The following is a 26,136-nucleotide window of genomic DNA, read 5'->3' on the forward strand; positions in this document are numbered from 1 at the left end:
ACCCACACCGCGTCACACAAAGACACAGCGGTTGGAACCAAAAATCTCCAATTTGGACTCCACACCAAAGGACACATTTCCACCGGTCTAATGTCCATTGCTCGTGTTTCTTGGCCCAAGCAAGTCTCTTCTTCTTATTGGTGTCCTTTAGTAGTGGTTTCTTTGCAGCAATTCGACCATGAAGGCCTGATTCACACAGTCCCCTCTGAACCGTTGATGTTGAGATGTGTCTGTGACTTGAACTCTGTGAAGCATTTATTTGGGCTGGTAACTCTAATGAACTTATCCTCTGCAGCAGAGGTAACCCTGGGTCTTCCATTCCTGTGGCGGTCCTCATGAGAGCCAGTTTCATCATAGCGCTTGATGGTTTTTGTGACTGCACTTGAAGAAACTTTCAAAGTTCTTGAAATGTTCCGTATTAACTGACCTTCATGTCTTAAAGTAATGATGGACTGTCATTTCTCTTTGCTTATTTGAGCTGTTCTTGCCATAATATGGACTTGGTCTTTTACCAAATAGGGCTATCTTCTGTATACCCCTACATGATTCCATATGTGTTATTTCATAGTTTTGATGTCTTCACAATGTAAAACATAGTAAAAATAAAGAAAAACCCTTGAATGAGTAGCTGTGTCCAAACCTTTGACTGGTAGTGTGGCTTCATCAATAAGTGCATTGATGATGTCGTTCCCACAGTGACCGTATGTACATACCCCAACCAGAAGCCATGGATTACAGGAAACATCCGCACTGAGCTAAAGGGTAGAGCTGCCGCTTTCAAGGAGCGGGACTCTAACCCGGACGCTTATAAGAAATCCCGCTATGCCCTCCGACGAACCATCAAACAGGCAAAGAGTCAATACAGGACTAAGATTGAATCGTACTACACTGGCTCTGACGCTCGTCGGATGTGGCAGGGCTTGAAAACTATTACAGACTACAAAGGGAAGCACAGCCGCGAGCTGCCCAGTGACACAAGACTTCCAGACGAGCTAAACCACTTCTATGCTCGCTTCGAGGCAAGCAACACTGAAGCATGCATGAGAGCACCAGCTGTTCCAGATGACTATGTGATCACGCTCTCCGTAGCCGATGTGAGTAAGACTTTTAAGCATGTCAACATTCACAAGGCCGCAGGGCCAGACGGATTACCAGGACGTGTACTCCGAGCATGTGCTGACCAACTGGCAAGTGTCTTCACTGACATTTTCAACATGTCCATGACTGAGTCTGTAATACCAACATGTTTCAAGCAGACCACCATAGTCCCCGTGCCCAAGGACTCTAAGATAACCTGCCTAAATGACTACCGACCCGTAGCACTGACGTCTGTAGCCATGAAGTGCTTCGAAAGGCTGGTCATGGCTCACATCAACAGCATTATCCCAGAAACCCTAGACCCACTCCAATTTGCATACCGCCCCAACAGATCCACAGATGATGCAATCTCTATTGCACTCCACACTGCCCTTTCCCACCTGGACAAGAGGAACACCTACGTGAGAATGCTATTCATTGACTACAGCTCAGCATTCAACACCATAGTGCCCTCAAAGCTCATCACTAAACTAAGGATCCTGGGACTAAACACCTCCCTCTGCAACTGGATCCTGGACTTCCTGACAGGCCGCCCCCAAGTGGTAAGGGTAGGTAACAACACATCTGCCACACTGATCCTCAACACGGGGGCCCCTCAGGGGTGCGTGCTCAGTCCCCTCCTGTACTCCCTGTTCACCCATGACTGCATGGCCAGGCACGACTCCAACACCATCGTTAAGTTTGCCGACGACACAACAGTGGTAGGCCTGATGTGTAGCGGCGGCAGGTAGCTTAGTGGGTAAGAGCGTTGTGCCAGTAACCGAAAGGTCGCTGGTTCTAATCCCCGAGCCGACTAGGTGAAAAATCTGTCGATGTGCCCTTAAGCAAGGCACTTAACCCTAATTGCTCCTGTAAGTCGCTCTGGATAAGAGCGTCTGCTAAATGACGTAAATGTAAATGTAATCACCGACAACGATGAGACAGCCTATAGGGAGGAGGTCAGAGACCTGGCCGTGTGGTGCCAGGACAACAACCTCTCCCTCAACGTGACCAAGACAAAGGCGATGATTGTGGACTACAGGAAAAAAAAGAGGACTGAGCACGCCCCCATTCTCATCGACGGGGCTGTAGTGGAACAGGTTGAGAGCTTCAAGTTCCTTGGTGTCCACATCACCAACAAACTATCATGGTCCAAACACACCAAGACAGTCGTGAAGCGGGCACGACAAAGCCTATTCCCCCTCAGGAGACTGAAAAGATTTGGCATGGGTCCTCAGATCCTCAAAAAATTCTACAGCTGCACCATCGAGAGCATCCTGACTGGTTGCATCACCGCCTGGTATGGCAACTGCTTGGCCTCCGACCGCAAGGCACTACAGAGGGTAGTGCATACGGTCCAGTACATCACTGGGGCCAAGCTTCCTGCCATCCAGGACCTCTATACCAGGCGGTCAGAGGAAAGCCCTCAAAATTGTCAGAGACTCCAGCCACCCTAGTCATAGACTGTTCTCTCTGCTACCGCACGGCAAGCGGTACCGGAGTGCCAAGTCTAGGTCCAAAAGACTTCTCAACAGCTTCTACCCCCAAGCCATAAGACTCCTGAACAGCTAATCATGGCTACCCAGACTATTTGCACTGCCCCCCCACCCCATCCTTTTACGCTGCTGCTACTCTGTTAATTATTTATGCATAGTCACTTTAACTCTGACCACATGTACATATTACTTCAACTACCTCAACTAGCCGGTGCCCCCGCACATTGACTCTGCACCGGCACCCCACTGTATATATAGCCTCCCTACTGTTATTTTATTTTACTTCTGCTCTTTTTTTCTCAACACTTTTTTTGTTGTTGTTTAATTTTTAATTTTTTGTTAAAAATAAATGCACTGTTGGTTAAGGGCTGTAAGTAAGCATTTCACTGTAATGTCTGCACCTGTTGTATTCGGCGCATGTGGCCAATAAAATTTGATTTGATTTGATTTGATATATTATATATATATATATATATATATATATATATATATATATATATATATATATATATATACAATAGACAATCTTTGATTAAACAAAGTTGTATTTCTGACATCACAACTAGGAAATAGTAACTTTCGACGAGTACATGAACGCTGCAGTAACTAAAGACATTTGACAGGGGATGGGCGTTGTCCATCCAGTCACATTTCTGGATCTGTGGTTGATGCGCCTCGGAAGGAAAGGGGTCGTCTCTAGTTACCACAGCCACAAAGTCATAATTATGTATAAACCCCACCTATTTCTAAAATGTATCTTCTTAAAATCTGATTTTAAACCTAACAATAAACACACTGCTAACCGTATGCCTAACCCTAACCTTAAATGATGACCAAAAAGCGAATTTTTGTTTAACGGAATTTTTACGAGCCAATTTCGACTTTGTGGCTGGGGTAACTAGTGACAACCAAAGGAAAGAGTTTGTCGGTTTCTAACAGACTTGGCACTTTTAAAACCTGCCCGCAGACAGCGTAAACCCCACCCATTCAGTTGCGTTAAACCACCCCCATTCTCCGTTTTGATTTGCTTTCGCTCTGTCAGTCACTTTTTCTCGAAGTGTCGCCAGCAACAAGGTAGTGTGTACATCACACCCGGGGCTGAAGGAAAAAATTCAAAGGGGCGATAAACGCACGAAACAGATAAGGTCTCTTTGGCTGTCAGTTAGGTTTTTATACATTTTTGATAGCTAGTTTGAGTCTACCTGGCTAGCTACGTTTTTGGAGAATGATACCACAATGAACAACGTTAGCTAGTCAAATTTGGCGTTTTAGCTAGCTAAATGTAATATAAATGGCTAGCATTCCATTTTAGCCAGCTAGATAACGTTACCGCTAGCGGGTAAGCCATATTTAGCTAACTAGCAAATGCAACACACTAGATAGCTAGCTTGCTATCCTAGCTAGATAAAGCAGGTTGTTTTTTTTCAGAGGATTATTTTGCGGCTATCATCTTTTTTAAATTTTATCGCCGTTGTGGTTTGCCAACTAGCTACTCCTTTAGTTAGCTGATGGACAGTTTCACAGACGTTCTTTGTCACTACTCGGGCGTTTTAAAGTATTGGTTCTGGGGCGGCTAGGCGTAGCAGGAGACTGTACAGATGTGGCAGCCAAGTTTGTCCCCTTGTCTCCGGGACCTGGGTTGGTAAGCACACGGCAATTTAGATGCGTTGGGAGGAGTTGATGCTAGAGTCCAACTACAACGTTTGGCTGTAAATATATTGGTAATTTTTTGGAGAGAAACGCAAAATAGCTAGCTAGCTCGCTGTCCAGATGACTGTCAAGTGCTAGCTAGCAAATTCGTTGGCTAGGTGCTATCGAGTTTAGCAGAGCTAACTGGGCCCTATTAGCTATATTTGTGTCTGCCTCAACTACATTAACCCAAACTTGACATTTGCGCGAGACTAGCAGGCTGTCAAATATTTGGTGTAGCTGCTGCCAATGCTACAGTGAGTAGCTCGCGAATAGGCGTCTTCAAAGGAGGCCAAACTTAGTCGTAGGTAACTGGCTACATTTGTTGCATTCACACCACTCATTTATTTTTACCCCTGGACTGTCCATTTTGATTTACAAAGGGGATCAGAACAGTTATTTGCTACTAAGTGTGAGGCGTGGGCGCCCCATTTCAAGTAGGGCTTTTAAATACTGCGGTGATGACTTTGGAGTCCATGATGGCTTGTTGCCTGAGTGAGGAGGCGAAGGAGTCCAAACGAATCAACGCCGAGATCGATAAGCAGCTTCGCCGAGACAAGCGAGACGCGAGGAGGGAACTCAAACTGCTTTTATTGGGTACAGTAACATTAAACCATTCTTTCTCCATACCCCTTCCCCATAATTTAATTAGGCAGATGGATGCTTGAAATCTTCAATTACTGGAATTCGTATGTGATTGCTCTAAATGTCGGAGTCAATAAGGTATCATTGCTGAAGTGATTCCATTCATCAGGGCATACATTACGCCGTAGCTATGTCTAATGATATGACAGTGTATTTGCTGTATAACGATTTATAGTATGCAAAGCAAGTTGCCCCCAATTACGTAACAGGACTGCTGCTGCTGGAAACCACAGTTTCCCTACGTTGATAACGTTATCCGATATATAAAGCGATATCACTTTATGATTTGGCGATTTCACTTTATGATTTGGATGGCATTGGGAAGAACACTTTTCTCGAAATCCTGCAACTACATAGGCCCAACACCAACGATTCTACACAAATTATGGCAACATTGAATAGGCCCATCAGTCAAAGCCGTACATTCAAAAACACCAGTGGTGTAGTGGTGCCTGGAGAAGTGGCTATACTGTAATTTTGCCAAAAATGTTTTCATATAGTTTGTTTTTTTCCTATAGATCTTTCAGGTTTTCACTCGCAAAATCACATTTTTGTTGTATAGAAAAAGGACACGTGATGTTGTAAGTCCATAACATAACATATGCTTCAACCACATCAGGAGACAATTTGAGGTCTGGGAAAAATCTTTGTTTATTTTTATTTTTTGGTGTAGTTGCCACTTAATTCAATTGCTCACCTAGCAAGAGACCCTTTGGCTAGCTGTGTTTCTGTACTGTATGTACAATGTCCTATATGTGATGGCAGAGTTTGCAAATCAAATGCCCTCCCGATTGACCAGTTGAGAGCTGTGTGCTCTTGCTGCCTAGTTGATAGTCTATTCCACTGAAACGGCGCTCATGTGAATGTATATTTCATGTGCTTTGTGTTTGTATATGCTACTTTGTGCATGATTTCTCTCTTGTACTACATAATTAATACGGCGTATACCTCCACAACACTACTTTGATTGATACGCATCATTTGGGATTAAGAAGTGAATATGCCCACTGGAGGAAGAAAAAGTGGGTATACGGCGTATACCTGCGTATAGCCTCCACGACACCACTGAACAACAAACACTGGCTCAGTTTACCTCAGTTCAGTAGTCATACAGCCTAGTGTGCCTAAAATAAGTTGCACTCTAGATTTGTCCTCTGTTTTATCAAAGATTAAGTATGTTATCATAGATGTCTAGTTTGAATGGCAAACTGAAATCAACTTTGCGTGCATTACTAGAGTATAGGCTAGTTTACGCTGTTCAGTAAGTAAGCTTCAGTGGGTTAAGTCTCATGGGTTCTGTAGTCAGAGCTAATGTCTCTTCAGATCGTTCTTGTGTTTTAGAGTTGGGGGGAGCAGCAATTAAGCAAATAATTAGATCAGAGACCTAATCTGGAGCTCGGGTCACAAAATCAGACATCCTCGTGGTGGGCCTTTTGTGCCGCTGTGCCTCCAGGGCTGACATAACTGAGCTGAATCACAGTGATTGTCAGGTTGATGACATGGTTGTAAAAAAAAATACAACAGAGGCTTCTTGGACAACATAGAGGCATCACACAACTGACTTCACCTTGTTTGTACTTTTCACTTACATGCAGAGCAGTGTATAATGGCACCCATTGGTGATGGTAAGTAGGGCCATGAGTTTTTCCTGACCACGTGACCCGATAACTTATAACTAGAAACCAGAGTTTTTCTTGGTGAAGTTAGGAAAAACTCATGGCCCTAGTAATGGCTGGTTTGATCCTGACGGTTGCTGTAATAGTAGCAACAGACTTCCACAAGGAGTGACCAATGTACAGTATGAATACCAGCATGGACATAGTTTACTCTTACACAGCACTACAGCTTGGGTCAGCACAAACGCTTGTGGAGTGGACATTAGTGTTGCACGGTATACCAAAACGTTGGTACTTTTTCGATAAATGGTTCAGTATTACAATTTGTTACATTCGGTACTATAGTCAAATGTGTCTCACGTGATTGAGAGGATCAAGTCCGTCTATCTGCGCAGCCCCTTTATAGTGCAAAGAGCAAAGTGTCTGCTCTACTTACTCATTCATTGCTAGAGCTGTCTGGGCTGCATTGTTAGCTCCCCACTCATGTTCCACAGAAGTTAACATACTTGAATAATGCAACACGGCATGTAGAGATGTTGAAACTGTTCATTACTGTTCTCGAAACAATGTCCATACAGGCTAGAACACTTTTTTACAATTCAAGACGATACCGGTAGCTTCCAGCTTTAATTGTAGGTTAACTTTCCATGCTAGCTTACAGCTGAAATCACTACCCTAGTACTTTTTTGTGTTAATATTCAAACCATAATGCAAAATATTCTGATTTCAAAGCTGATTGTCACCAAAAACGTTATTAATTAACTTAGTCTCCCTCGCCACCAAAAACTCATTGACGTCTCCTCCCGTCTGGTTTCCACTAGATTCCATAGCCACATTCTGCCTTGGAAATGACATCATTACTTTCTTAAAGAGACAGCGCACACTTTTTTTTATAAAAGAGATTGCTTTTCTATGCAACTGTTGTTGATCAGTACAATAAAATAATGTTCTCCTAGCAGTTGCCTATAAAATAAGTCCTAAATGGAAGGGATTGTCATCTCTAGCCCCATGAAATCAGCTAATACAAACTCAATAACTCTGCATGCACACACTCATATTGAATAATAAGCATTCACCTTTATTGTGTGGTCCTCTGTAGCTCAGCTGGTAGAGCACGGCGCTTGTAACGCCAGGGTAGTGGGTTCGATCCCCGGGACCACCCATACACAAAAAAAACGTATGCACGCATGACTTTAAGTCGCTTTGGTTAAAAGCGTCTGCTAAATGGCATATTATTATTATTGTGAATAGACCTAGGCTACATCTTGATTTACCCAGTTTATAAATAGAGATTTACCATTCAAATAAATGATTACCAATGTTTTGTAGTTAGATTGGTAAAAACCAAAGTGAATTTGATTAATTAATGCATACATGGCTGTCTCTAAAAAATGGACATACAATTTTTCAAGTATAATGATATTGAACTCAAAAGATGCCCAACGATTGAGCAGAGCAGTAGCTGAGTTTCTGTCTGGATCAAGTACCATTCTATGACTTTTTGTGGTATCACTAAGGGCTCTCGTTTTATATTGAAAGTCAAGTATTTTTTTGGTTCAATAGAGTGATCAGGGACGTGCAAATATAGTTTTCCTTTACAGAAAATACATTAGTGCAACACATTCGGCAGAAAATAACTTAATTTTCATCAGATGATGACAGAAGTGCAACCCTGTTTGGCTAGCAGCTACAAATGAATTGACAGTTAAAAACAACCTTGCTTTTTACAAAACCGATGCATGGCCATCCTATATTTAATGTTTATCATAGAAAGAATGTAGCCAGCTACATTTCCTAATGTTTTGCTTCAAGTTAATCTTCCATTTTACTGTAGAAAAGTAGCTACACATCAGTCAGAGCGCTGTCTGCTGATAGAATGCCCGTTCGTGAATTCTCATCGGAGTGAAGAAGTGCAGCTGAAGCACAAAATTAGTTTCCGTAGCTGGTAAATTAAAAGAACTACGAATCCTATATAGCATATTCCACCTCGCGCTGCAACACTGCCTGGCTGGGGCTGTGCGCACGTGAAGAGCTGATGAGTGAAATATTCATTTTTAGAAGCGCTGCGCATAACAGTTGGTCTAATTTACTTGAAACTAAAGTCTACTGAAGTGAAATTTGTCCTTGTGTTTCTTGGCTATTTACATTGTTTTGTTCATAAGCTAGGTTGTTTTTCTATGTTTGAGTTTCAACTGCTAGGGAAGAGAAGACAATGCTTCTAATAGTCAGACTCAATCTTTCAGGCACAAACATGACTGAGTCGTATTACCACCGTAAACTCCCGCCCTTAAAGGGGAAGGTGAACATTTTGTCTCATCTGTGATATTTTTAAATTAATCACGTCACAAAAAATGTAATTAAACAATATGCCACATTACTTCTTACTACTAATACATTTATTGTTTTAGAAACATTACAAAGCATGCTCATCAGTTTTTTGTGTGTTTTGTTGGTGTAATATTAGCTGCAAAAACATATGTAGCTGGTAAAAAAATCTGAGTGGGTAGTAGATTTTTAAATCTTCCTGCCACAGTGGCTGGTGGACCAAAAAGTACATTTTATGCCCTGGTGATGGTATCGAGTATCGTGATACTAAACCTGGTATCGGTATCAAAGTCAAAATTGACAACACTAGTGGACATTGTGTGAATTTGAAAAGTAGTCTTTTGTACTTCAAAAGCTGTTGCTTGGCCAACTTTACCAGGTCATATTTTTGGTGCTCAATAATTTACTATTATGCTAGGCCTATTGTAGGTGAATATTTTATACTGGGAAATGTACAGTGTTTTGAAGGTGTTACTGAAATGTTAGACCAATAGGCTATGTTTTGCTACATTACCAGGTAGATTTTCCCTGCTCCAGAATGTGTTAAACTAGTTCAGAAACTCGGTCAATTTCTCTACACACACTTTGGAACTGCTGGTTGCCCTCTATTTGCTGCTTATAATTGGACATCTTAATTGGTTCCTCTCAGTGTTAATGAGATTTGTTTGGAAGCCTTATTCTTAGTGAGTTAAAACCATAGGCTTTAATCCAGATAACCTGGATCATCAAGGTCTTCTTACAAGCTTATCTCTGTCAAGGAGCATTGGTTAAGCATACTAATAGTTTAACATAGCCAGCCATTGATTTCTTTTTTGACCACTGCCTTACTAACTCTGGAACAGTTATTGCCAATTCATAAGCCAACTAAGGCATGATGGCTTTGTGACTCTTATTGACTTTTATTAAGAAAGGAAATGTGAAGAACAAGGCCTAGCTGCTACACTGGCAGTGTGTGAAAGGAGGCAAGGAAACCTGGGAGTTCTGGGAGATTCTAGCAACTGTCCAAAATCTTTTCTGTGTTTTTATGTTTCATCAGGTTAATTCAGGAGAGAATATTGTGTTTGGCCTATATCTGAAATGAGGGTGGCTTTTGGGAACAGATGGGTTTCCAGGGATTTGGTCAAAGTTGGGCAAATTGTACACATTTTAATGAATGGCCTTAGGCTGAGTCTACACCTGACATTAAAAATAACTTCTGAAATCCAATTACATGAACAAACCATTAATATGACATTCCGTTCATGGGCTTTGTTCTACAAATGTATCCCATCTCAAATGTTGTGGTTGGCTAACACATCTACAAATTGCTACAAAGCAGATTCAAGACATCCACGTCCGTCAGTGGAGGTGGTCAGACCGATCCCGTCCTTAGATCCCAGGTAGGGCTGTGACGATTATGGAATTTTGCGTAACGATTAGGGCTAGGCATAATTATCATGCAAATGTCCACAGTTACTGTCATTTTTGCTAAAACATGTTTTGAGCTTGTAATATATCATAATGCGTCTTTGAAAATTAGCTATGACATACCAACTGAATAAAACACAGTTTTGGTGACACCCCGTCTCAAAAACAAATGGTTTTGACCGCTTGGAACTTTTGGAAATGCAGCTTCTCCTCCTGACTGTGCCGTACTGATGGTAAAATGATTTTTGTCCTCATTGACAAATTACCAACTTTACCCTCTTCATGTAAAAATGGAAAACTGCTATTGGGTAAACTACACTGAGTGTACAAAACATTAGGAACACCTTCCTAATATTTAGTTGCACCCCCTTTTGCCCTCAGAACAGACTCAATTTGTCTGGGCATGGACTCTAGAACGTGTCGAAAGCTAACCCAGGAATGCTGGCCCATTTTGACTCCAATGCCTCCCACATTTGTGTCAAGTTGGCTGGATGTCCTTTGGGTGGTAGACCATTCTTGATACACACCGGAAACTGTTGATCGTAAAAAACCCAGCAGCGTTGCAGTTCTTGACACACTCAAACCGGTGTGCCTGGCACCTACTACCATACCCCGTTCGAAGTCACTTACAGTGGGGAAAAAAGGATTTAGTCAGCCACCAATTGTGCAAGTTCTCCCACTTAAAAAGATGAGAGGCCTGTAATTTTCATCATAGGTACACGTCAACTATGACAGACAAAATGAGAAAAAAATTTCCAGAAAATCACATTGTAGGATTTTTTATGAATTTATTTGCAAATTATGGTGGAAAATAAGTATTTGGTCAATAACAAAAGTTTCTCAATACTTTGTTATATACCCTTTGTTGGCAATGACACAGGTCAAACTTTTTCTGTAAGTCTTCACAAGGTTTTCACACACTGTTGCTGGTATTTTGGCCCATTCCTCCATGCAGATCTCCTCTAGACCAGTGATGTTTTGGGGCTTTCGCTGGGCAACACAGACTTTCAACTCCCTCCAAAGATTTTCTATGGGGTTGAGATCTGGAGACTGGCTAGGCCACTCCAGGACCTTGAAATGCTTCTTACGAAGCCACTCCTTCGTTGCCCAGGCGGTGTGTTTGGGATCATTGTCATGCTGAAAGACCCAGCCACGTTTCATCTTCAATGCCCTTGCTGATGGAAGGAGGTTTTCACTCAAAATCTCACGATACATGGCCCCATTCATTCTTTCCTTTACACAGATCAGTAGTTCTGGTCCCTTTGCAGAAAAACAGCCCCAAAGCATGATGTTTCCACCCCCATGCTTCACAGTAGGTATGGTGTTCTTTGGATGCAACTCAGCATTCTTTGTCCTCCAAACACGACGAGTTGAGTTTTTACCAAAAAGTTATATTTTGGTTTCATCTGACCATATGTCATTCTCCCAATCCTCTTCTGGATCATCCAAATGCACTCTAGCAAACTTCAGACGGGCCTGGACATGTACTGGCTTAAGCAGGGGGACACGTCTGGCACTGCAGGATTTGAGTCCCTGGCGGCGTAGTGTGTTACTGATGGTAGGCTTTGTTACTTTGGTCCCAGCTCTCTGCAGTTAATTCACTAGGTCCCACCGTGTGGTTCTGGGATTTTTGCTCACCGTTCTTGTGATCATTTTGACCCCACAGGGTGAGATCTTGCGTGGAGCCCCAGATCGAGGGAGATTATCAGTGGTCTTGTATGTCTTCCATTTCCTAATAATTGCTCCCACAGTTGATTTCTTCAAACCAAGCTGCTTACCTATTGCAGATTCAGTCTTCCCAGCCTGGTGCAGGTCTACAATTTTGTTTCTGGTGTCCTTTGACAGCTCTTTGGTCTTGGCCATAGTGGAGTTTGGAGTGTGACTGTTTGAGGTTGTGGACAGGTGTCTTTTATACTGATAACAAGTTCAAACAGGTGCCATTAATACAGGTAACGAGTGGAGGACAGAGGAGCCTCTTAAAGAAGAATTTACAGGTCTGTGAGAGCCAGAAATCTTGCTTGTTTGTAGGTGACCAAATACTTATTTTCCACCATAATATGCAAATAAATTCATTAAAAATCCTACAATGTGATTTTCTGGATTTTTTTTCCTCAATTTGTCTGTCATAGTTGACGTGTACCTATGATGAAAATTACAGGCCTCTCTCATCTTTTTAAGTGGGAGAACTTGCACAATTGGTGGTTGACTAAATACTTTTTTCCCCACTGTACATATTTTGTCTTGCCCCATTCACCCTCTGAATGGCATACATACACAAGCCATGTCTCAAGGCTTAAAAATCCTTCTTTAACCGGTCTCCTCCCCTTCATCTACACTGATCTGAAGTGGATTTAACAAGTGACATCAATAAGGGATCATAGCTTACACCTGGACTTACCTTGTCAGTGAGGCCGGTTGAACATACTGCCAAATATTCTAAAATGTTGTTGGAGAGAAATGAACATTCAGTTCTCTGACAACAGCTCTGGTGGACATTCCAGCAGGCAGCATGCCAATTGCACGCTCCCTCAACTTGAGACATCTGTGGCATTGTTGTGTGACACAACTGCACATTTTAAAGTGGCCTTTTATTGTCCCCAGCACAAGGTGCTCCTGGGTAATGATCATGCTGTTTTAATCATCTTCTTGATATGCCACACCTGTCAGGTGGATGGATTATCTTGGCAGAGGAGAAATGCTCACTAACAGGTATGTAAACTAATTTGTGCACAAAATTGAGAGAAATGAGCTTTTTGTGCGTATGGAAGATTTCTGGGATCTTTTATTTCAGCTCATGAAACATGGGACCAACACTTTACATGTTGTGTTTATATTTTTTCAGTGTATATTGTTTCTGAACGTTTACCTTATAGCTTCATGGACACAGCCTAGGCTAAGAAGAAACAACCTCCCTACCACCATGAACCTGTCATTCACATAAGCTCTTGTCATGACTAGATTTGTCAGTCATATGCTAGTTAGCAGCATGGCCCCAGTCATGAACACTGCTTCATACAATATTTATCCTCAGAGAAAACAAGCCTGGCCTTCTTCAGCACAGTTGGCCTTTGTGAGGAGGTCTCTTCAGAAAAGGGGGAAAGTAATCAAGATTAGACTTCACTGGCCCTTCTATATGACCATAAAGTCAGGTTTCCTGTCGGGTGAAATGTGATGGGGAATTTCAACAAACCTCATTGGAGTTTTTCCTGATCATGTGACTCGGCTAGGAAAGCTCCAGGCTGCATAGCTGATTCCTGGCCCTACCCGCTGGTTAATACAGATGTAGATGGAGCAAGGAAAGACATAAGGTAGGCCAAGGTATAGTCGTGCCAGAAGTGTGAAAGGTTTTAGCAGCTCTGTTAAGAGTAAGGCTCCAACAACTCCCCAGTTCTTCTGGCGGGCCAAAGTGTGTTTGGGGACTGGCATTGCGCAAGCAGGCATCTGAGTTGGCCAGCATATTGTTAAACATTGATTCAAAATATATAAGCAGAAGGGAAAAATATTGCCCCGCTTTTCCTCCCAAATAAATGAGATGGTAGGATGGTCGCTGAATGAGATTGAATTGGAAGGCTGCTTTTTTTCATGACCCTTTAAAAATTTTTTTAATCAAAATGTTGAAAGATCAACTCTAAATTGCTGTAATCTTTCAGTTAGGGGATGGGAAAAGATGTCAAATGATGTTATTAGGATTCAAAGAATGACAGTGTGAAGCAATTCAGCATCAAATGTAGTTTACGGAAGTTCAATCTGGAAGGCTGTTCTGAATGCTCATTTAACTTCATCCAGTAAGCATAACATAATTCACTTTGTTTCCTATTCTATGGGTATAGTGGGAATGAATACAAATAGATCAGCATAGCGTCTTGTTTTCTTCTCTTTCCTATTATCCATGTGCAGATTGTTATTTACCTTATAGCCTATAAGCACAGCACAATAATGCACATTCCTCACGCTAGCTGTTTAACCTATGGGCTCTTGCAATCATCACCTTCCTCTCTCTCAACCAATGTGCGTAAATCTTGATGTATTTATGTCAACTTACCCTCGTTCTCTCATTTGCTGATATTCAGTAACAGTTTGACAACCATCCACCTCCCCACCACCAGCAGCTATGATAAATAACCTTAAGGCCTGTCATTGAAACGCCTTTACCCCGCGAGGCCATTCCCCAAACTATTTTAATAATGTCATATTGCATTCCGTCTTTGTTGTTCATTCATTTAAGCCTGAACTCGATTGAACTTGAGTTCTATCTAATTCATTCTCTCACTTCATTTGGGATCCATATTCACTACTGTTGATTCTGCAATGCACTGTGCTTGGTCATTCTTGTATTGCGGTGGCATTTGCGTGACTCGCCTTTGCAACCATTAAAAACACTTCATATGTGTTTTTTATATTGAATGGTTTATGATAAAACATAATGCAAAACTTTTATAATGCAAAACTTTGTTAAATGCATTTAAAGTACTTAGTGCAAGCAAATTGGGTTGTTCCAATAGTGACATGTTTTTTAGATTTAGCATTCTATTATTTCGAATGCTAGAAAATATAGGTATGTAATATATTGTATAGATCAATAAAAACAAAGGCTATTAAAATACGTGTCGCTAAGTTTTATGTCATTCAGGGCTCAACATTCAGGTAGTTGAACTTCTAAATCGGCTAGAGGAAATGTCTGAATTCAAAGTAGGCTATTTCATGATGACTGAATTGCGCATCGCTAATGTTCCAGGACTTTTAACTTTTTAAATACCTGGTTTGCATACCCTTTCTGTCCTTAGCATTTACTGGTAGATATCATAACTTGCAACATCTTTCCTATCAGTTATGTATCCTAGATTAAAATGTGCATTGTAAAATTGTTTACTGGCCTGGAGCATTTCCAAAACTTCCCCGGGCCAGCGGGCAGCCCTGAATGTCGAGCCCTGTCATTGGTGTTACTGCCTTAAAAATCACTATTGCAAAGATAAACAAGGACCTTGAGGATTCCCTCCAGTGGCAAACTGTTATCAGGGAAGGGGTCTATATTACTATATATTTGTTTGAGCTAATCACACCTTTTTAATAAGTCAAATTTGAGGATTACATTGATAATTTGTCTGAATAAAGTATTTGGTGGTACTCAATTTTAATGAAGGGAAATTAAGTTGTGATCAAATTGATTAATCAAAGGGTTAATGACCTTTAGATTTTAACATCTGTGGCCTCCATTTAAGAAAATCCTCAATTACCTCGTGTCATTGGTGTTACTACTCCTACTGGTGTCACTCCTTCCAAAATGCCATGACCAATGCCACTGCAATTCAAGAACAACCCTGCTATATCCTCTGTAGTTGTCCCACAATTTTTTATAGGCCTATTGTGGGGATTGTAGCCTACATAGGCCTATATGAACATCTACACTTGTGTGAAGCAGTAGGTAGTACACATCTTGAGTAGGCCAACATAACTGGGCTCAGTCACAGGTCTTCCCTGAGAGCCGACGTAGTGGTGGTTTTGTCTTGTGTTTCAGAACAAAATAAATATGCTGTTCCTTTGTGATTTTGTGCTCTTCTCAGTGGTGTGGCTGATTGTGTTAGCTGTTTAGAGGAGCTGGCAGGCTGGCTTAGGAGGAGCATTCTACGTTGTAGCAAAGGCAAGTCACAAGTGATTTAAATGTGTACAGAACTGAGCTGGAGAGCTGCAACAGCCATGTATGGGGTTTACTCTGTTACACTTTCATTCATGCCAGACAGTGTGTGTGTCGGAGTGCATGTAATGTTCTTGTACACACGCCTTTTTAGTTAGGTAGCTGTAATTATAGGTCAAGACAGATGGTCGTCTAGCCATCTAACCCCCCGTCCTACATTTTTGGTGTTTTGAAAGACACTGCTCTCTGGAACAGAAGGACGTGCATTTAGGCTGCTGAGCTCCAGACTCAGATCCCAGGCAGCTCAACTTGTTGATGTCCAGGACGAGCTTTCCTCTGGCTAATGAGAGGCTGCTTTGATGTGAGTAGATGTGTCCCCAGCCCCTTCTGCCTCCCACAGGGTGGCCCACCTCTACCTCCCTCCGCAGCCACTGTGCCAGGGAGCACATCCACTGACACACTTAGTCCCTTTGCTGAAATCCTCCGAGATGTGTGTGTGTGTGTGTGTGTGTGTTAGAGAGCTGAGTGCCAGGACTCAGAAGTGTGCATGTTCTCATCTCTCTGCTCTGTGTTCCAGCTGACACAGTGACTGGAGAGTAGGGATGTAGAGAATCACTGAAATGCATTGCTCCCCGATGTTAAGATACAAGTGCATCAGTCTGCTCCAAACCGATCCAAATGTAGCATGTATCGGTCAGAAAATGGATTCAAACGTTACGAATTGCCGGTTCACTTTTTTTGTTGTTGCTCATATTACATTGTACCTTCAGAAAATACCTCATGTTTTGTGACAGCTGATGCGTCCTCTCCGCTCTCCTTCAATGTCAAACTGCATGTAATTGTGTTGACAGTCATTGATCTACAAGTCATTTTGTATGCCGAACAGCCCCAGGCAATATCAGTAGGCTAGTCAAACTGCGCACCGTGCCCAGCTTCGGGCGCTGACCAATGCGAGGTAGGCTGCCTGTTCCTGATCTTGCACATCTGCGTGGCGCTTTCAGCTAAAATGGCTTGCGTGATATTGCGCTTTATTTAAAAATGATGGAGGCCATTGTGTTCTTGGGGACCTTCAATGCTGCAGAAATTTTTTGGTACCCTTCCCCAGATCTGTGCCTCGACACAATCCTGTCTCGGAGCTCTTCGGACAATTCCTTTGACCTCATGGCTTGGATTTTGCTCTGACATGCACTGTCAACCGTGGAACCTTTATTTAGACAGGTGTGTGCCTTTCCAAAACATGTCCAATCAATTTAATTTACCACAGGTGGACTCCAATCAAGTTGTAGAAACATCTCAAAGATGATCAATGGAAACAGGATGCACCTGAGCTCAATTTCGAGTCTCATAGCAAAGGGTCTAAATACTGATGTAAATAAGTATTTTTATTAGCAAAAAATTCAAAACCTGTTTTCGCTTTGTCATTGAGGTATTGTGTGTAGATTGATGAGGATTTTTTAAAATCCATTTTAGAATAAGGCTGTAACGTAAGTAAATATGGAAAAAGGGAAGGGGGTCTGAATACTTTCCGAAGGCACTGTATATGGTCATTTTTAGATATACAGGGTGAAGTTAATCATTTCATAATGAGGTCACTACAGCGAGAGAAGAGAAGATCACTCTGTAAAAACTTCTTATAAATCTATAAATTCTTATAAATCTAATAAAATGTTATTGGTCTGTACACATTTTGTACCGGGTCGGACCCACCTTTGCCTCCAGAACAGCCTGAATTCTTCAGGGTATGGATTCTACAAGCTTCACAGGGATGTTGGTCCATGCTGACTTGATGGCATCACGCAGTTGCTGCAGATTGGACAGCGGTACACCACCACCACCAGCCTGTACCAGGCGATGTTTTTCCACTCCTCAATTGTCCAGTGTTGGTGATAGCATGCCCACTGGAGCCTCTTCTTGTTTTTAGCTGATACGAGTAGATCCTGGTGTGGTCGTCTGCTGCAATAGCCCATTTGTGACAAGGATCGACGAGTTCTGCGTTCCGAGATGCCGTTATGCACACCTCTGTTTGTGGCCACTGTTCTTGCCATTCTCTTTCAAACGCTCTCATCAAAGAGCTGTTTTCGCCCACAGGACTGCCGCTGACTGGATATTTTTTGTTTGTCGCATTATTCTCTGTAAACCCTAGACACTGCCATGCGTGAGATACTGGATCCGGCGCGCCTGGCACCGACAGTCATACCACACTCAAAGTCTCTTAGGTCACTTGATTTTCCCATTCTAACGTTCAATCGAACAGTAACCGGATGCCTGTCTGCCTTCTTCATATAGCAAGCCACGGCCACGTGACTCACTGTCTGTAGGAACGATGCATTTTCGTGAATGGGGGGGTGGTGTACCTAATAATCTGGCAGGTGAGTGTACATGTATGTAATGGTGTGTATAGACAGTATATGAATAGAAAAGGTTTGTACAGCAGAAGTTATATAGGATGAGCCTTGACTAGAATACAGTATATACATATGAAGTGGGTAAAATGGTATGTAAACATTATTAAAGTGACCAGTGTTCAATGACTATGTACATAGGGCAGCAGTCTCAAAGGTGCAGGGTAGAGTACCGGGTGGTAGCCGGCTAGTAACCGTGACTAAGGTTCAGGGCAGTGTACTGAGCGGAGGCCGGCTAGTGGTGACTAGTTAAGTCTGATGGCCTGGAGATAGAAACTGTTTTTCAGTCTCTCGGTCCCAGTTTTGATGCACCTGTACTGTCTCCACCTTCTAGATGGTAGTGTGGTGAACAGGCCATGGCTTGGGTGTCTGAGGTCCTTGATGATCTTCATGGCCTTCCTGTGACACCGGGTGTTGTAGATGTCTTGGAGGGCAGGCAATGTTCCCCCGGTGACGCTTTGGGCTGACTGCACCACCCTCTGGAGAGCCCTGCGGTTGCGGACGGTGCAATTGCCGTACCAGGCGGTGATGCAGTACAGTCCGACAGGATGCTCTCAATGGTGCATCTGTACAAGTTTGTGAGGGTCTTGGAGCCAAGATAAATTTCTTCAGCCTCCTGAGGTTGAAGAGGCGTTGTTGCGCCTTTACCACACTGTCTGTGTGATGGACCATTTTCAGGTTGTCAGTGTTGTGCACGACGATGGAACGTGAAGGTTGTCACCCTCTCCACTGCGGCACCGTTGATGTGGGCTTGATGACTCTGCTGTCTCCTGAAGTCCACGATCCGCTCCTTCGTTTTCTTGAATTTGAGGGAGAGGTATATTAATTGGCTATGTCATCGCTAATTTGTAAACACTAAATATTGATACATTACTGGCTAAAACACTTAATCTGCAAAAATGACAAAGTAGTGGGTGAAGGTGATTAGAGAACCAAAGTGGGGGGGGGGGGACAAAACGGGCTACATTGCCCCCCTAATATGTTAGTGGGGTGGTAGATGCCTCAGCTCATAGTACAGTACACACACACACAGTCAGTTCAGACAGATCCAGCTCAGAGGCTGCGTTTACATAGGCAGCCCAATTCTGATCTTTTTTTCCATTAACTGGTCTTTTTGACCAATCAGATAAACTCTGAAAAAGATCTGACATCTGAAATACCAATTAGTGGAAAAAAGATTGGAATTGGGCTGCCTGTGTAAACGCAGCCGTTGAGGCCCAGCTCATAAGCTTCATCGGCAGCAGACTTTTTATGATTTTTGAATTATTATTTTTTGTACTTTTACCCCTTTTTCTCCCCAATTTCGTGATATCAAATTGGTAGATAGTCTTGTCCCATCGCTGCAACTCCCGTACGGACTCGGGAGAGGCGTAGGTCAAGAGCCATGCGTCCTCCGAAACACGGCCCTGCCAAGCCGCACTGCTTCTTGACACACTGCTCGCTTTACCCGGAAGCCAGCCACACCAATGTGTCGGAGGAAACATCGTACAGCTGGCGACCAAAGTCAGCTTGCAGGCGCTCTGCCCACCACAAGGAGTCGCTAGAGCGCGATGGGACTAGGAAATCCCGGCCAGCCTCATGGGTCTCCCAGTCACGGCCGGCTGTGACAGCCTGGGATCAAACCCGGGTCTGTAGTGATGCCTCAAGCGCTGCGATGCAGTGCTTTAGACCGCTGCGCCACTCGGGAGGCCCAGCAGCAGACTTTAATTTAGAATTGAAAACGAATGTGTTTTTTGCAACAAATGTTTAGTGCATCGATTTGTTCTCTAATCAAATCGAATCGCTTCAAACTAAAGCCTATTGTTCCAGTATCATATCGGAGCCCATATATCTATATACGTATCGAATTGTCTTGAAAGGGAAAGACGCACGTTATCTGACCCTTACTTTGCCGTGACTGTGCCTGCCTCCGGTGTGTCAGTATAAATAATGTTATGGGAGAGGCACTGAGGGGTCACTGATCTCCCTCCATGGCCACAGGCTGTTACACACATGAACACACTCCACTGCACTGTCACTCTACAGCAGTGGCGGTCAGGGCCGTTTAAGATGAGGGAGGATGATGATTTCATGAGCATGGCCTTATTTCTATTACAGCATATTAGATGACTGTCATCCATATTCCAGTCACCCAGTTCAATGTAAAAGCGATAGGTTTAGGCTACTGCATGAGTTTACTACAACCTAGCCTATGAATGAAAGTTTACAACGTAGGTGCACACAGGTCGAGAAACAAATTTGAGGTGAGAGACAGTGACACATGGACAGACGGTGACATTCAATACCATCTTGCACACTCTTGCCTGCATCTAGCTGATATAGGGTGTAATCATTAGTCCAACAGTTGCAAATGAGAGTTTCTATTGAAAAAATTCAGGTATGTTTATCCCCGTTTGCTTCCGTTTTTAAGAACTGTTTTTTCATCAGAATCAGCGGAATGAAAACATCCCTGATCACGCGTAAACACAGTTCACTTTCATAGCAGCCACGTATTCCTTCTGGCATCTATGCGCTCTCCTTTTCTCACCTCTTCCCTTCGCTTGTGGACTTCAATGCACAACACATCAGCTGTATGTGACCAGGCGAAAAAACCTTTCCAAGCAAAACTGCTACACACAGCCTACATCCTTGTCACCATATTTGCTAAAGTAACGTCCTAGTCAGCATAGCTAATAGAACTAACGCGTTAGTAAACCCGCTACAATCATGCAGTAACATTAATGTACAGTCAGTAAGCAGTTACACCGGTGGGCCCCGGTGGCAATACTTTTGTAAAACCAAAAGCTTACCTTGAGTTCCAGTGTTGTGTTGGACAGTCGTAGCCAGCTAGCTAACATAGCATCCGTCTGTTTTAGCTGGATGTTTCAGTAGGATAAACTAGCTAGCTGCATTTGCTAACTAAGTGACACTGAAAGTGAAAAAAATGACTATCTTATTTCTCTCTTGCTTCTCCTTAATTTTTGAAGAAATTAATTTGTTCAAATATTGTCTTTCTCTCTCTTTGAGTCAACTACTCACACCTTTTATGCACTACAGTGTTAACTAGCTGTATTTTATGCTTTCAATGCTAGATGAATTCTCTGATCCGTTGATTGGGTGGACATGTCAGTTCATGCTGCAAGAGCGCTGATAGGTTGGAGGACGTCCTCCGGAAGTTGTCATAATTACTGTGTAAGTCTATGGAAAGGGGTGATAACAATGACTCCTAGATTTTGTATTGAAGTCCATGTACCCAGAGGAGGACGGAAGCTAGCTGTCCTTCAGTTACACCATGGTGCTACCCTACAGAGTACTGTGGCGGCTACTGTAGAAATTGTTTTTTAATCAATTATTTGGTGACTTCATTATATTTAGTATAGTTTTATCTAAAAAGGATAACTTTTTAAATGTTTTAAAATCACTGAGGATGGTCCTCCCCTTCCTCCTCTGAGGAGCCTCCACTGCTCTACAGATGACCCATATCCACAGAGGAATTTCTCTGCTCTGCTTTGTATCCAGTGTAAAATCAGTGTTTCCCCATATTTTCCTCAGGCATTGCACGGTGGTCCCTGAGTCAGCATCCAGGCATGTCAACATCAAAGGCTTCTACTGAAACCAACTGAAGACTTCCATTTTAGACAGTTGGAAAACTGAGCTAATTTGGGAAATCCCGTCTTGTGTGAGTCATTTTAGTGGAAACACTGGTGCTTATCCCGAGATGCACACCTTTATTGGATGTGGTTGCTGCTGTGTCAGTGATGACCAGTGCATTGTTATGTGAGCGAGTCAGGTCTACCCTAGACATTTCTAGGGCTGGGTCATTCTCAAACGCACTGACTGTGCTCTGCTCAGGGAAATGATGGTCCTGGCCATTCTGCTGCCCCCACGCGAGACAAAAAAATTGCCGCCCTTCTCATGACATTGTCATAAATTTGATCTCCAGCCTCTAGGCTACAGAAAACATCACTCTTTCTACTGTAGGCTATAGGCTACATGATTTGTACATTTTTTGTCGGAACACTGGTGGAGCGCTGCAGAGGTGCGACTTTCCAACAGAACGCTGTTGGCTAGAGACACTGGGCATGGACAATATTTTGCGCCCCTGCTATTGATAAAGAGGGTAGGCCTACTGCTCATCACGGGGCTGCATCAGCGCTCACCTAAATAGTAGTGATGGAGGGAGCGTGATATCTTTGACATCATGCTCTGTTTTTGCGCTACTTGGCTGTAACTGCACCAAAATTCCAGTATTTTTACTTCATAACTTGTTCTCCATATTTTTTAAAAATTTATTTATTTATTTAACCTTTATTTAACCAGGTAAGCCAGTTGAGAACAAGTTCTCATTTACAACTGCGACCTGGCCAAGATAAAGCAAGGAAGGGAGCCAATTTGTTTTCAGCACTTATTTCCATGACATAACAAAACTTTGTTTTCTCATGGTTCTTGTCCATCTGCAGCAGACATATGGTGAGCAATATGTTTTGAACAATAAAATCACAGTATCGTATCGCAATACGTATAGAGTCCCAATACATATCGTATCGGCACCTAAGTATCGTGATAATATTGTATCGTGAGTTCACTGGCAATTCCCAGCCCTACTAAATGGCCCATATGCCACTGGGTGAGAGTTGTTTTTGGGCAGAATTATTTAAGATAGCCTATGTATGTTGTTGGAGGTGCGTCTTGGTCAGTTTAGCGCAGGAAATTCCGCCCTCATCAATCTGGCCGCCTACTCCTGCCTAATGGGCCCTGCCCACTCATGATCTTATTTGAAATCTGAAAAGGCCTGACCTGTCATTCTAGTTTATGGCACACAACCTAGCTGTATTAAATGCAAATCTAGTATTCCCCATCTGCTCCAGCCAACCACGTGCATTTGATTTGTGTACCAGTAGTCTCACTCGCCATTAATTATGGCCCCGTCTCTCTTGAATGCTCTGAATTATCTTTCATGTGTTAGCTGACTGCTGCTGCCATCAAAATGAATCACCTGAATTGATCTATACAGAAGCTATCAATGGGACGTTCAACACAATCTCCACCCAGCTATTAATGGGAGCTAGGAAGTCTTAGCCACATGTTAATCCTGACCCTGGGATGAGTCGGCTAAGTCTAGAGTACACCTTTGCCCACAATGGGTGAGCTCAGTCTTCCATAGAGGGAAATTCTGTTGCAGATACAGTGGCGTGCCTCTCTTTTGAGATGGGAAGAAGTGGCATTGTTTTTTTCAAAGTGGAATTATCGCTGTGTTAATGTTAACTGGTGGTGGCTACAGTGAGATGAGACCAGGGTTTTTTGTGCCATTGAAATCCTTGGGTGGGCCGCCTAAGCATTTATTTTGGGTCGCGTAAGTCCAAACCCTGTAAAAAAAAAAAAATCTTTGTACTTAAACTTAAAAGATCACCAAAATATAAAAGCTATACTGTCAGGTAGTATTGAAAATCCCAAAACAATGATTTTAAGAGTATAGATTTTGTTATGTTTGAGCAAAAAAACACAGCATTAGCCATGGCAAAATGCATAGAATTGCAGGAAATTAGATTTAAAACGGCACCATTTTCTCTCAGCTGCATGGCAAAATGAGTAGAATTGCAGGAAACTTGCTTTAAAACTAAAAAAATGGCTGAACTCCATGGAGAAATGTGTATAATTGCAGGATATTGGCTTAAAAATATAAAAGTTTCTCTACACCGCCAAGATGGGGCCTCTAAAATGTTTGCTAAAATTCAGCCGCACCGACGGGCCGTCCGCGCCCCCTGCCATGCCCACCACCTAATTCCATTTTTGATCCAGAAAAACCCTGGAGACTAGAGAGGGTGTTTGCATGGGAGCTTTATCGCCATGCAAATTGTTGAGTAGCCACAGGATTTCCATGTCTAATAATAAGCACGAGCGTCCTAGACAGAGCTGAGACCGACCGGCATAGAACAGTTAGTGGTGGAGGCTGTGAGGTCTGCTCTGCTGCTGCTGAGGTAATGACAGTTCCAATGCCTCAGTGGCTTGGAGTGCGGTGCCGACAGCTGGCAAGTTGTGGCAACACCATGTCACCAAGGTTGTGGGTTTAATTCCTGCATGGGCCTCGTATACTCAAAATACTGTAACAGTGTCGCTTTTGATAAAATCGTCAGGTAAATGGTAACCATATTATAGGTTCACCCACAAGTATAAGCCTAAAATATATTCACTCACCTTCTGGGCCAATATGTGACTGCAATGCTTCATCAATTGAGGTATTTTCATGTTGTTCTAATGAGATGTAGACCCATAGCAATATAGAAGTGTCACATTAGACATGGTTGTGATTTACACACTGACACTGAGCAGTTAGGCCGTCCTGACCAGCAAAGAAGTGCATATATCAGAGCCTGGTTTCTTTTCTAGGTTCCTGCCTTTCTTGGGAGTTTTTCCTAGCCACCGTGCTTCTATTTTATTTATTTTATCTGCATTGCTTGCTCTTTAGGGATTTAGGCTGGGTTTCTGTATAAGCACTTTGTGACATCTGCTGATGTAAAAAGGGCTTTATAAATAAATGGGATTGATTGAGATGAATGAACAGACCGCATGAGAAATTGTGTATTTAGTATGAAAATTGCTCATTGATGTTAACTGGACAGTACTGTACTCTCTGTTCGAAGAAAGGCTATTGCCTGGTACTTGTGTACTGAAAAAATATATAAATGCAACAATTTCAAAGATTTTACTGAGTTACAATTCATTTAAGGAACTCAGTCAATTGAAATAAATAAATTAGGCCCTAATCTATGGATTTCACATGACTGGGCAGGGGCGCAGCCATGGGTGGGTCGACTTTGAGCCATGCCCACCCACTGGGGAGCCAGGCCCAGCCAATCAGAATGAGTTTTTCTCCACAAAAGGGCTTTATTACAGACAGAAATACTCCTCAGTTTCATCAGCTGTCTGGGTGGCTGGTCTCAGACGATCCCGCAGGTGAAGAAGCAAGATGTGGAGTTCCTGGGCTGGCGTGGTTACACATGGTCTGGGTTGTGAGGCCGGTTGGACGTACTGCCAAATTCTCTACAACGACGTTGGAGGCGACTTATAGTAGAGAAATGAACATTAAATGATCTGGCAACAGCTCTGGTGGACATTCCTGCAGTCAGCATGCCAATTGCACGCTCCCTCAAAACTTGAGACATCTTTGGCATTGTGTTGTGTAGGGCTGACCCCATTTAGTCGACTGGTCGATTGTTTGGTTGAAAGGCTATTGGTCGACCGAGATTTGTTTAGTCGAGCAGTAGCAAAAAAAAACAAATATATATATACACACACACACACACACACACACACACACACACACACACACACACACACACACACACACACACACAAGTCTGAGCCCAGCCCGGCACAATCAAATCAATTGCTGGTCGGACTCCCTCTAGTCATTTGTGTGTCTTAATTATTTAATCAAACGTGTGCTTAAAGCATCAGACAAGCTCAGTGAATAGTTGATTTGATTAAAACACATAAGATGTGTCAATATATGGAAAAATACACATTACATTGTTTTAAACCAATTGATTGGTGGAAGGAACAGACGACTCTTGGTCGACCAATATTTTTGTTGTTTGGTACAGCCCTAGTTGTGTGACAAAACTGCACATTTTAGAGTGGCCTTTTATTGTCCCCAGCACAAGGTGCACCTGTGTAATGATCGTGCTGTTTAATCAGCTTCTTGATATGCCACACCTGTCAGGTGGATGGATTATCTTGGCAAAGGAGAAATGCTCACTAACAGGGACGTAAAAAAAATGTGTGCACAAACTTTGAGAGAAATAAGCTTTTTGTGCGTATGGAACATTTCTGGGTTATTTCAGCTCATGAAATATGGGACCAACACT

General features: G+C 42.7%; 1 protein-coding gene across 2 annotated transcripts in view; it reads left to right on the plus strand.

Moving 5' to 3' along the window:
* The first annotated feature begins 3,623 nt into the window (after window positions 1-3,623).
* Window positions 3,624-26,136, plus strand: part of LOC121540335 (guanine nucleotide-binding protein subunit alpha-11) — a 54,722-nt gene continuing 32,209 nt past the window's right edge. Inside the window, exon 1 of one of the 2 annotated variants that reach the window (XM_041849131.2) lies at window positions 3,624-4,859. In XM_041849131.2, coding sequence (XP_041705065.1) covers window positions 4,724-4,859 — 136 coding nt within the window. In that variant the 5' untranslated portion in view covers window positions 3,624-4,723. The remainder of the gene's footprint in view (window positions 4,860-26,136) is intronic. The other variant, XM_041849130.2, reaches the window with a different exon arrangement.

Source organism: Coregonus clupeaformis, unplaced genomic scaffold, assembly GCF_020615455.1.
Source record: "Coregonus clupeaformis isolate EN_2021a unplaced genomic scaffold, ASM2061545v1 scaf0068, whole genome shotgun sequence".
Taxonomy (NCBI): Eukaryota; Metazoa; Chordata; class Actinopteri; order Salmoniformes; family Salmonidae; genus Coregonus; species Coregonus clupeaformis.